At 44.5% G+C, this 12,498-nt stretch overlaps 1 protein-coding gene across 3 annotated transcripts in view; it reads left to right on the forward strand.

Annotated features, from left to right (window-relative positions):
- Positions 1 to 12,498, forward strand: part of SPTBN2 (spectrin beta, non-erythrocytic 2) — a 1,434,510-nt gene that overhangs the window by 1,372,659 nt on the left and 49,353 nt on the right. For all 3 annotated transcript variants that reach the window (XM_073605131.1, XM_073605132.1, XM_073605133.1), the window contains 2 exons: positions 3,690 to 3,737; positions 4,390 to 4,619. In XM_073605131.1, the coding sequence (XP_073461232.1) occupies positions 3,690 to 3,737; positions 4,390 to 4,619 (278 nt within the window). The remainder of the gene's footprint in view (positions 1 to 3,689; positions 3,738 to 4,389; positions 4,620 to 12,498) is intronic.

A 12,498-nucleotide genomic window follows, 5' to 3' on the forward strand; every position in this document is an offset into this window, starting at 1 on the left:
TCTCTACTTTCTGTGAAGAAAATCATCAGGTGTCCCTCGTTTAAAACCTCAGGGACTGCTTCCTCATGTGTCTCAGCGCCAAGGCAGTTCCTCCACCAACAGAGCGCTAGAGCCAGGGGCAAGGCCAGGGCCAGAAAAAAGCCCTGGGTCCAAAACTTATAAACCCAGCACCAAGCCCTCCTTTTGAGGGGATGCCCCCACTTTATCAGTTGGGGGGGGGGCTGCTGCAGTTTGCAGACATTTGGAGAACGATAGTTCAGTACAAGTGGGTCATCTCAACTATCCCGTGGTTACAAGCTGGAGTTGTGGGGGGTTCCCCCTCAGTGGTTTCTAAGATCCAGCTTTCCCTCAGATCCTCCAAAAAGACTTATTGCTTCAGGCACTAAATCATTTAGTGCATCAAGGAGTGGTTGTAGAGGTTCCTGTACCCGAAAGGGGCGCGGGGTTTTACTCAAACCTGTTTACGGTTCAAAAACCAAACAGGGACACAATTCCCATTTTGGACCTAAGATCCCTGAAACCATATCTACTGATCCAGTCCTTTCGGATCGAGTCTGTTCACTCAGTAGTAGCCTCACTCCAGATGGGAGACTTTCTAGTCTCCATCGATAAAGACTCATATTTACACGTACCTATCTTTCAGCCTCATCAGAGGTTCCTGCGATTTGCAGTAGAGGAACATAATTTTCAATTTGTGGCTTTACCCTTCGGGCTTGCTACAGTTCCCCGGGTGTTCACAAAGGTCCTAGCACCAGTACTGGGTCTTTTAGGGCCCAAGGGATCTTGGTGCTCGGGTATCTGGACGACCTCCTGCTTGGAGATCACTCACTACAGGCTCTAGAACAGAGCATAACATGCACGTGTGCGGTATTTGGAAAGCTTAGGCTGGATCATAAATACCAAAAAGTCAACCTTGAGACCAGCTCAAAGTCTAAAGTATTTAGGTCTGATCCTAGATACAGTCCAAGCAAGGGTATTTTTGGCACCTGTAAGGATCTGTGTCCTGAAGGATCGGGCGCGTCAGAAGGCACCAGACAACCCTCCATTCGGCTCTGTATGAGTCTTCTAGGGAGGCTGGTGTCCTCATTCGAGCCGGTGCCCTATGCCCAGTTCCATTCCAGGCCTTTACAACAAGACATCTTTTTGGCTTGGAACAAAAGAGGACAAGCCCTGGATTATCCAATGTTCTTATCTCCTCGGCCATGCTTAAGCCTAAACTGGTGGTTGCAGGATCAGAATCTGCAAAAGGCAAACTCCTTCCTCCCTACTTGGAGAGTACCGACTACAGATGCCATTCTCTCAGGCTGAAAAGCGACCCTAGAGGGGCTCACAGCTCAGGGGAAATGATCAAGGACAGAACAGATCCTGGTTATCAATGTCCTGGAATTACGGGGAGTACGTCTGGCCCTACGGTTCTGGATGGTGGAGCTTCAGGACTGCATTGTCGGAGTTCAGTCCGACAATGCCACTGCAGTGGCCTATATAAACCACTAAGGCGGTACCAGGAGTCGTTCAGCTCTGAGGGAGGTGAACCACATACTAGCCTTGGCAGAGGAACATGTGCTAATTCTATCGGCAGTCGAGAACTGGAAGGCAGATTATCTCAGCCACCAGCAGATCTGCGTGCGGGGAATGGTCCCGACACCCAGTGGTGTTCCAGGAAATTTGCTAGCATTGGGGAAGGCCTATGGTCTGAAACGTAAAGATCCTCCCTCATTCTACCAGGGGTGTAGGAACCTCCTGGGCTTTTCGTCATCAGGTATCTGTGGCTCAGATTATAGCCTCAAGGCTCTTGCTCTGGGACGTCCCAGTAGGTAATGAATATTAGCCTAACTGTGTCCCATGATGTATGAAAAAGAAAATAGGATTTGTTTGTCATCCTTACCTGTAAAATCATTTTCTTTGAGTATGTCATGGGACACAGAGGTCCCTCCCCTCTTTTGAGGATTCAGTGCTTACTACAAAACTGAAGTACTTCCTGTATGGGAGGGGTTATATAGGGGATCACTTCCTGTCTAAAGACCTTTGGTCTACCAGTGTCCATTCGCCTGTAGATGAAGTGTAATAGTAGGTAATGAATACTGGCCTAACTCAGTGTCTCATGATGTACTCAAAGAAAAGGATTTTACAGGTAACAGGTACACCTATAAACTGTACAACTCATTTAAAAAAACAAACTGAAATCTTTTAGGGAGGGGGAGTAAAAAAATAAAAATAATGTGGTTGCATAAGTGTGCACACCCTTTTTATAACTGGGGATGTAGCTGTGTTCAGAATTAAGCGTTAAGAATTTCCAAGGCATGAGATATACCATGGAACACAGTGAAGACAGCCATCAAGTGGAGAAAATATGGCACAACAGTGACCTTACCAAGAACTGGACGTCCCTCTAAAATTGATGACAAGACCAGAAGAAAACTGGTCAGGGAGACTGCCAAGAGGCCTACAGCAACATTGAAGAAGCTGCAAGAATATCTGGCAAGTACTGGCTGTGTGGTACATGTGACAATCTCCCATATTCTTCATATGTCTGGGCTATAGGGTAGAGTGTCAAGACAGAAGCATTTTCTTACGAAGAAAAACATCCAAGCCCAGCTAAATTTTGCAAAAACACATCTGAAGTCTCCCAAAAGCATGTGGGAAAATGTGTTGTGGTCTGAGGAAACGAAGATTGAACTTTTTGGCCAGAATGCCAAAAGATGTGTTTGGCACAAAAGCAACACTGCACATCACCAAAAGAACCCCATACCCACAGTGAAGCATGGTGGTGGCAGCATCATTCTTCGGGGCTGTTTTTCTTCAGCTGGAACAGGGGCCTTAGTCAAGGTAGAGGGAATTATGAACAGTTCCACAAAACAGTCAATATTGGCAAAAAAACCTCCTTCAGGCTTCTGCTAGAAAGTGGAACATGAAAACTTCATCTCTCAGCATGACAACGACCCAAAGCTTACATCCAAATCAACAAAGGAATGGCTTCACCAGAAGAAGATTAAAGTTTTGGAATGGCCCAGCCATAGCCCAGACCTGAATCAGATTTGAAAATCTGTGGGGTGATCTGAAGTGGGCTGTGCACAGAAGATGCCCTCCCAATCTGACAAATTTGGAGTGTTTTTGCAAAGAAGAGTGGGAAAATATTGCCAAGTCAAGATGTGCAATGCTGATACTTATACCCAAAAAGACTGAGTGCTTTAATAAAATCAAAAGGTGCTTCAACAAAGTAATTAGTTTAAGGGTGAGCACACTTATGCAACCATATTATTTTTACTTCCCTCCACCAAAAAGATTTCAGTTTGTTGTTCAACTGAGTTGTACCGTTTTATAGGTCACATTTAAAGGTGGAAAAAGTTCTGAAATGATTTATTTTTGTCTCATTTTTTTTACATCACAGAAACCTGACATTTTAACAGGGGTCTGGAGACTTTTTATATCAACTGTATGTAAATGAAGTAGGCATAGATAGTGGTGCCTGTTTGTTTAGGTTTGAGAATAGCCATCAGAATAAAGTAAAATATAAATACATGTGCCATTTGTGTCAGGTGAGGATGGACAGATATTTGCTTACCTGTCATTCTTCAGTAAATGACTGCCATTCATTGGACAACCTTACACAGTGAGCAATAGTTGTCTTTGTAATTTAAATGTAAAATATTATAATATAACAATGAGGTAATTTATTTTTTTATAAACAGCCCTCAACTGAAACAAGGAGGCTAGATGACAGCTTATCGGAAAATCAGGTAAGTGTTTTCTTTATTATGTGTGCTCTTGTGTAATAATCTATCCAATTTCATTATGAAGAAGCCAAGTTTTGACCATCTCTAGGGCTAGATAAACATTCTGGAGATCTCTGTGCCAACCTTGGCCTCCCTAAACTTTGCTCCATAGGGAGACTTGAACATGTTTGTGCCCAGCTCTGGCAAATCTGCTTTTCATTTTAAGGTTTAACTGTCTTAGGTTTTTGTGCCCCTGTGCATTCTAACTAATAATACCACCTCAGACAAAACAAGTCTGAAAAAGACTAAGACAATCGTACTGGAATCCAAGAAGTGCTAGAGCAATATTGATGTAAAAAAAAACCCTGGCCCTTCTTTAGCTTTGTGGACATTCTCTATTCTTTTTTTAGAATAGTTATTTTTCTTTTTGTTATACCTTTGCCACCAAGTGCATATCTTAATACATAGATCTTACATTTTTCCCAGTAGTTAAGTAGTTTTTGTTTGTCTTCCCCGACCCATCAATGTGTTCGGTAGTATTTTTCTTTTTTCTATTATAAAAACCTAAAAGTAAAAAAGTACAACTTGTTTGATTAGAATGTTACCGCTTGTTACGCTCACCTCTGTATACCTTTGCTCAGTGGCCATAGGCCATAAAATAACTTTGTTTCTTCAGGGACTTGATACGTCAGATGCTGCAAATGGGGCTAAAACAGACTTGATTCCTAAAGATGGAAGTCTACCTCCATCGCCACAGTTGGTGCCCCGACCAACTTTTTCTCCAATAAACCTACAGACCTCTACGTTGCCAGTTAGTATTCCTGAACATTTGGCATCTGAACAGATGGAGGGGATGTTGCATCGCAAACAGGAAATGGAGTCCCATACAAAGAAAGCTGCAAATAGGTAAGAAATCTTTAACCAGATGTCTGGGACAACCATTTTTACGAAGATTCTAAAATTGATTTTTATTGAGCTTTTACATTATCTTTTGACATTATGGATGTCATGGATGTGAGGAGAGAGGGAGGCGTTCTGTAGTCTTAACACATTTCCCGATTACATTGTTTGAGATCTGCATTCTTGGCCCCACCCCTCTCTCTCCTCATTGGCTCACTGATTTTGACAGCAGCGGGAGCCAGTGGCGCCCTGCTGCTGTCTCGGCCAAAGAGAAGGGAGAGTCCCGGACAGCCGAGATGTTCGTGCAGCATCGCTGAATTGAGATTGGTTTAGGTAAGTCTGAGGACAGGCCAACATATCGTATATATGCACTTACACATTACAGTTTGACTTTCCACTCATCTGATTTGTTCAGTGGATCACCTTTAAGGCCTCATGCACAGTGCATCTCTCAAAGAAGCTCCTTCTACAGGCATTTGATCTGTTTTGAGCTTTTATTTTTCTCGATACGGAGGTTCCTGAGATTACTGAAAAACTGGAGGCGCTGTGACAGCCCAGCCTGCCGGAGTCTGTCAGGATTGTGTCTGGCGTTTGAGATCTCTATAATCTGAGATCCACTCACTTCGGTAAGAGGCGCATACATATGGTCATGAGATATTCAAGATTTATGCTATTTGAAGTTTGAAGGACACTGAATTATTTATACACCAGGTTCACTTCAATCCCTTTTCTATAAGGGTCTTCCAGTGAGACATTCACTCAAAATTTGGATTGAATTACAATATATATATATATATATATATATATATATATATATATATATATATATATATATATATGTATGTATGTGTATATATATATATATATATATATGTGTATATATATATATATATATATATATATATATATGTGTATATATATATATATATATATATATTTATTTATTTCACTTTTTGCTCATATATAGTTTTTATTATTATTTACATGAACTTTTCTCACCAATATTTAAATCTTCATTCAGTTTTGAGGATTGCATGTTGTTTATTTTTTTGAACTGTTATGTGTATTGGCGCACCTTTTTTTAACAACTTGCCTACTGGGCACTTACACCGCCTTCCCGCCCAAGGCATTTTTCAGCTTTTAGCGCTGTTGCACTTTGAATGACAATTGCGCGGTTGTGCTACACTGTACCCAAACAATTTTTTTATAATTTTCTTCACACAAATAGAGCTTTCTTTTGGTGTTATTTAATCACTGCTGGGTTTTTTCTTTTTTACAAAAAAAAGACCAAAAATTTTGAAAAAAAAAAATTAGTTTTTTACTTTTTTTTTCTGTCAGTAAATTTTGTAAACTAATTTTTCCCCTTCACTAATGTGCGCTGATGAGATGGCACTGATGAGCACTGATAGGCTGAACTGGTGGGCATGGACGAGGTGGCACTTATGGGCACTGATTAGGTGGCACTGATGAGGAGGCACTGATGACGCACTTATGGGCACTGATAGGCGGCACTAGTGGGAACTGATAGGCGGCACTAGTGGGAACTGATAGGCGGCACTAGTGGGAACTGATAGGCGGCACTAGTGGGAACTGATAGGCGGCACTAGTGGGAACTGATAGGCGGCACTAGTGGGAACTGATAGGCGGCACTAGTGGGAACTGATAGGCGGCACTAGTGGGAACTGATAGGCGGCACTGGTAGGCGGCACTGGTAGGCACTGATAGGCGGCACTGGTAGGCACTGATAGGCGGCACTGGTAGGCACTGATAGGCGGCACTGGTAGGCACTGATAGGCGGCACCGGTGGGCCGCACTGATTGCCAGCACTGACTGGCATCGCTAATGGGCACTGATTGGTGGCACTTGTGGGCAGTGGTGGGCACTGCTGCCACTGGTGGGCACTGATTTGTGACACTATTTTGCAATATTGCAATCAGAGCACTGATGATCGGTGCCCTGATTACATTCCTAGGTGTTCCCCTGCGTGGAGATGCTGCTGATCAGCTCTCCTCGTCCCACTCTGTCAGTGTGAGGCGAGGAGTGCTGATTACCGGCACTTCCTCGTTTACATGTGACCGGCTGTGATTGGACACAGCCGATCACATGGTTAAAGAGCCGCGGGCGCGCGAGAGTGGCCGTTCTGGGACTTCGCCATATGACGTCGTCCCAGAACAAGAGCTGCACCGCCCCGCCGTCATTTGACGGCGGGGCGGGCGGCAAGCAGTTAATTTTTTTTTTTTTTCTCTGCCTGAAAATTTGCCTCCATGTTAGCCAATGTATCCATGCACACTATAGGCTTTATCTAGGGGTTTAGAGATGGAGGAGTTTACAGGGAAGAGAAAAAAAAACCTCCAAAATGGCATTCAGGAGAGGAACTTTTCAGCTGAAAAAAACACTCAAATGCTCATTTACATGCAAAAACGTGAGTTAACAAGCAATGTGCAAATATCAACAGCGCAATCAAAAGTGTAAAAATTATGAATACATTCTAATGAGAAAGTAACCGCTGTCACTTAAAGTGATTTCACTCCACTTAAAAAACTATATAAACAAAAACAGTGCTGCGCTGCTAAATGCAGAGCCGAAACTGGGGGGGGGGGGGGGGGCGGGGGGCAAATTCATCACATGAATTGTATATAGGAACAGAGGAATGTGATTTTCAGGGTGCAATTAATTTGAAAACTAGTAACAACTAAATTATATAAAAAATTTTTTTTTATTATTTTAGAAAAAAAAAAAAGAATAAAAATTCATTAAAAATACAGCAGTTTGGCAAGTACAATCAGTAAGTATTTACGGATTAAGCATAAACAGATAAAGTTCCCATCAAATGAATGTCAGGTCGCTACTTGGCTGCCAGCCAGCTTAGCCTACTCTAGGGATCACTGACCGCCGGAGCTGAGTGCTTCAGACAGTGCTGCCTTGCCTGCCTGCACCTAAAGAGAGCAGCCGACCGAACCGGGCGGGCGACTGCTCAATTTGTGACAGGCGCCCGCACTGCCACTAATTGCAGGGCAGGGGGAGCCGGGATCCGACCAGACCTGCTGGAAGGGAGTGAGAACCAGCCGCCCTGCTGCTGAACTTGTAATACTGACATATAATCACACACATAGGTTGGACTTGTGTCTTTTTTCGACCTCACCTACTATGTAGCTTGCGATGCAGTCAGGAGGCGGCAGCAGCAATACCCGAAGGCGCCTGTGCCAGAGAGAGACCCGCCGGATTCAACGTCTGGAGGAGGAGGTGGCTACGGGGGGGGGGGCAAAGACAGACATTGTAGATGCAGATAAGAGAACCCCCCCACCCCCTGCACTTCACTGAATAGCACAGCACTGACCGAGTGGTACTGTCGGGAAGTGCAGGAAGCGCGAAGTGCCTGTAGCAGGCCAGGAGACAGGTACAGGGTCCAGGAACCGGAGGAGGGTACGTGGTAGGGGACGCCGGGGACTGACACATGGAGGAGTCAAGTGAGTGAAAACTGACACAACCCCACCCCCCGCACTAATGCACTGACCAGTCATATAGTGTTCTATGCTCCTCACTGACTGACTCAACCCTGTCCTATGCTCCTCACTGACTGACCCACCCCTGTCCTATGCCCCTCACTGACTGACCCACCCCCTGTCCTTTTCCCTGTTGCTGACTGACCCACCCCTGTCCTTTTCCCCGTCGCTGACTGACCCACCCCTGTCCTTTTCCCCGTCGCTGACTGACCCACCCCTGTCCTTTTCCCCGTCGCTGACTGACCCACCCCTGTCCTTTTCCCCGTCGCTGACTGACCCACCCCTGTCCTTTTCCCCGTCGCTGACTGATCCACCCCTGTCCTTTTCCCCGTCGCTGACTGATCCACCCCTGTCCTTTTCCCCGTCGCTGACTGACCCACCCCTGTCCTTTTCCCCGTCGCTGACTGACCCACCCCTGTCCTTTTCCCCGTCGCTGACTGACCCACCCCTGTCCTTTTCCCCGTCGCTGACTGACCCACCCCTGTCCTTTTCCCCGTCGCTGACTGACCCACCCCTGTCCTTTTCCCCGTCGCTGACTGACCCACCCCTGTCCTTTTCCCCGTCGCTGACTGACCCACCCCTGTCCTTTTCCCCGTCGCTGACTGACCCACCCCTGTCCTATGCCCCTCACTGACTGACCCACCCCTATCCTCTTCCCCGTCGCTGACTGACCTACCCCTGTCCTATGCCCCTCACTGACTGACTGACCCACCCCTGTCCTATGCCCCTCACTGACTGACCCACCCCTGTCCTTTTCCCCGTCGCTGACTGACCCACCCCTGTCCTTTTCCCCGTCGCTGACTGACCCACCCCTGTCCTTTTCCCCGTCGCTGACTGACCCACCCCTGTCCTTTTCCCCGTCGCTGACTGACCCACCCCTGTCCTTTTCCCCGTCGCTGACTGACCCACCCCTGTCCTTTTCCCCGTCGCTGACTGACCCACCCCTGTCCTGTGCCCCTCACTGACTGACCCACCCCTGTCCTGTGCCCCTCACTGACTGACCCACTGCTGTCCTATCCCCCAACAGCACTGCTGGCTTCCATCCTCTCCTGCCAGCTGCGGCAGGGGATTTATTCAGGATGGAGAGCAGGGGGTAGTGGACAGTAAATATGTAATTAACTGGCCCCTTCCTTTTCTGAATGAACATAGTAAGCAATAGGTACTAATTACTTAAGGTGTTCATTCACAACTGAAGCATAGTAAACTGCATTTACTGTGCTTTAGTCTATTTTAGTGAGTTAACAGGAGCCTCTGTACTAATCTTCAGTGCAGTTGAGGCTGCAGAGAAAGAAATTGAAGAATCTGTGCCCTCAATTCCTTTCTCTTGCCTCAACAGTAAGACGTCAGAGGTCTGTTTAAACTGCTGATCTTACACCAAACCCCCCCCCCCCCCAACTGCCCTACTGACACCTGCTGATAATGTCCACACACCTTCCACTGCTCTACTGACTGACACTGTCTACTTTTAAGGAATTCTAAGTTTTTATATTTTTACAGTGACGTTTAATTATGTTTTTCCTAACTATTAGGCCCTGCTAGTTAATTTCTTAAAAAAAAAAGATGAGGGGTAGGGTTCTGAACCACAGTAATCTTTTTCTCTTTCATGTTGTTTAGGTAGATCGCCAACTTTCAAAGGTTGCTTACCCCTGGTATAGATGTAGCCAGCAGCTGAAGGGTTTGTCTCCCACTGGGCTCCACCTCCAGCAGGCGTAGGGTTACCTGTGTGATGTAACTCAACTACAAAAATAAAATGATTAGAGCCCCCCACATTCTATTTATATTACATGGAATCTAAAGAATGTGGCTGCTGTGACCTTTGAATAATAGCATATACACATTATTAATAGTATTCATAAAGTGTATATGCTATATTTTGATGGTCACAGCAGCCTCATTCTTTAAATTATATATAAAACAGTGTAGCGCTGGACTAATAGGGACACGCATATATTGGTATATGCGAGTAAACCAGGACCCATAAATGTGTAAATAAGTGAGTAATGTAAAAAACCATATACCACTTAATCTGAAGCAATCCAGTGTCTATATATAGTGACACTAAAATTAATCAAGTGCACCTGTGTATATCTAAAAACGAGAAGTGGTGTGAAAATGTATATGAAAATAGTGAACTTAAATGTGGCAACAAAAAATGAATTATGTCAACATATGGTAAAAAACACTATTCACCCATGTACTGTTGATTGATCCTTATACTAAGTGATCACAAAAAAATTTAAAATAGAAAATTGAAATTAAGAAATTAGGACAGTCCCAAAAACTATGAACAAAAGTCCCAAAACGTAGTGACACTCCAACACAAATTCTGGTTCAATGTTCCACCGCAGCTGTTGCCCACCACCAAAAGATTAAAGTTGGAGGCTTACCGGACAGCCTGCGACCACCCTTATTCAGGGGGGTCAAAACAGGCTCAGTAGGGATGTGTGGATCCGGAAGATGTCCTCGCCAATAATCTCCAGGTATTCTCCAAATATTCTTGTGGCAAGCCAAGAGAGGCTTCCAAACAGGGTGCAGCAGAGATTTGGCCACAGGGTGCAGCAGAGATTTGGCCACAAGTGCCCCAAAAAGGAAAAAGAACGAAGCTTCTGACAGGGAGAAGTAAAACAAACTCCACCGCCGTTTAAAATCCAATCGCGCTTGCGCAATACGTGCTCACGTTGTGACCCTACGGCCGTTTCGTCACAACTGACGCCATCAGGGGTACGTGGCCACGCTCGCGCATGCGCTTTAAATACACAAGCGCCGTAGCACCATAGCTCAATCATTGGCTGAGGGGGAACGAGGGCGGATGTTAATACTATATTGATAATCGTTCCAGCCCAATGAAACCGCCCATACATAGATCCTTGGTGTAAACATGGGGATATACATATAGAGCAAAGCTATATACCGTGCACCGCCATCTAGTGGCTAAAGAAGAAAAGTGCAGAACACACTCCAAAATTTCTTTTAATGTGTAGAAACAAGAAACAGCTTCTACAACGCGGAGGTGTGTATTACACACTACCATCTAGTGGCGGAAAAAATTTATTCACCAATATGAAGCACATAATAAAGTGTATAGGATTGGGGTGCATGAAAACAAAAATAAATATGGGTGGAATTAAGTTTCCCATCAGCCATATCTCCAATGAAAAATATATAAACATAATTGCAATATACTAAAAACATCATGATGTATATATCAAAAAATGGACACTTAATTGTCCAAATATATCTAAGAACGCATAATGGGTAGATGCATGTTAATAAAATGCCAATAAAAATGCATATCAGCAAAAAAGAGGGGATCATTTGTAAAAAAAATTTAATTTCACCTATTGTTAATAAAAAGAGGGGAGGATCATCTGTAAAAAAAATTAATTTCAACTATTGTTAATAAAACAATTAATATCCCACTCTATGTTCAACCCATTGGGGGCATGAGAACCCAATCTGTAGATCCAGTTTGTTTTGGATCTAGAGATGGTTCTTTTTTCATTGCTACCCCGCCAATGGGGGACATACTTCTCAATACCGATAAACACAGTTCCCTTAGGATTCCTATCATGTACTGCATCATAGTGCCTAGAGACACTGTGTTTATCGAAGCCCTGCTTTATGTTGGTAATATGTTCTGCCAACCTCACATTCAATTTCCTAATGGTACGGCCAACATACTCCAACCCACATGGACACCTGAGTAAATATACTACACTATATCCCCCTGATGAAGACACGTGACTCCCTGTGTCGAAGACGCGTAGGGGAGGGGCCAGGACGGAGCGAGCAGCACTGAACTGGGCTGGGAATTTCTAGACACCCCACAGCACATCGGATAGCATTATTTGACCTATATCCTGCCTATACTGTTTGGTGCACATCAAGCACCCATGCAATGTGAGTACCCCAGTGTGGGGATTGTTTATACAAGTTATCATTAAATGTTTTGGCGATATCACACTATGCAGTCCCTTCTTGTTTTGGTTTGATGCCTATGGAGTCTCAAAGAGCTTGATGGGAGATCATCTGGTGTCCTGATTATTGAGCCCAGGGGTGGCTCCAAAGCGTGTTTGGACACAGCTAAACCCTGTGTCACACGCTCAGAGGTGAGCGCAATTACTTTGGGGGTCACCGAGGCACATTTGGGCACTGTGGTTCTACGATCCGTCTCTCATGTGAAGCACCTCTATGCACTGTAGTTCACCTTTGGAATCCTTTCCGCTACACATCGTTGAGTGATACAGTTTTGGAAGATTGTTTTTTCACATTTAAAGGACTATTATCACCCAATCAATCTATATATTTTTATATGTTTTATCATTTATCACTTATATGGTTTACTACAGTTTGTATGCAATAGTTACCATATTTGTAGTGCA

Source organism: Aquarana catesbeiana, linkage group LG11 (assembly GCF_042186555.1).
Source record: "Aquarana catesbeiana isolate 2022-GZ linkage group LG11, ASM4218655v1, whole genome shotgun sequence".
Classification (NCBI taxonomy): domain Eukaryota; kingdom Metazoa; phylum Chordata; class Amphibia; order Anura; family Ranidae; genus Aquarana; species Aquarana catesbeiana.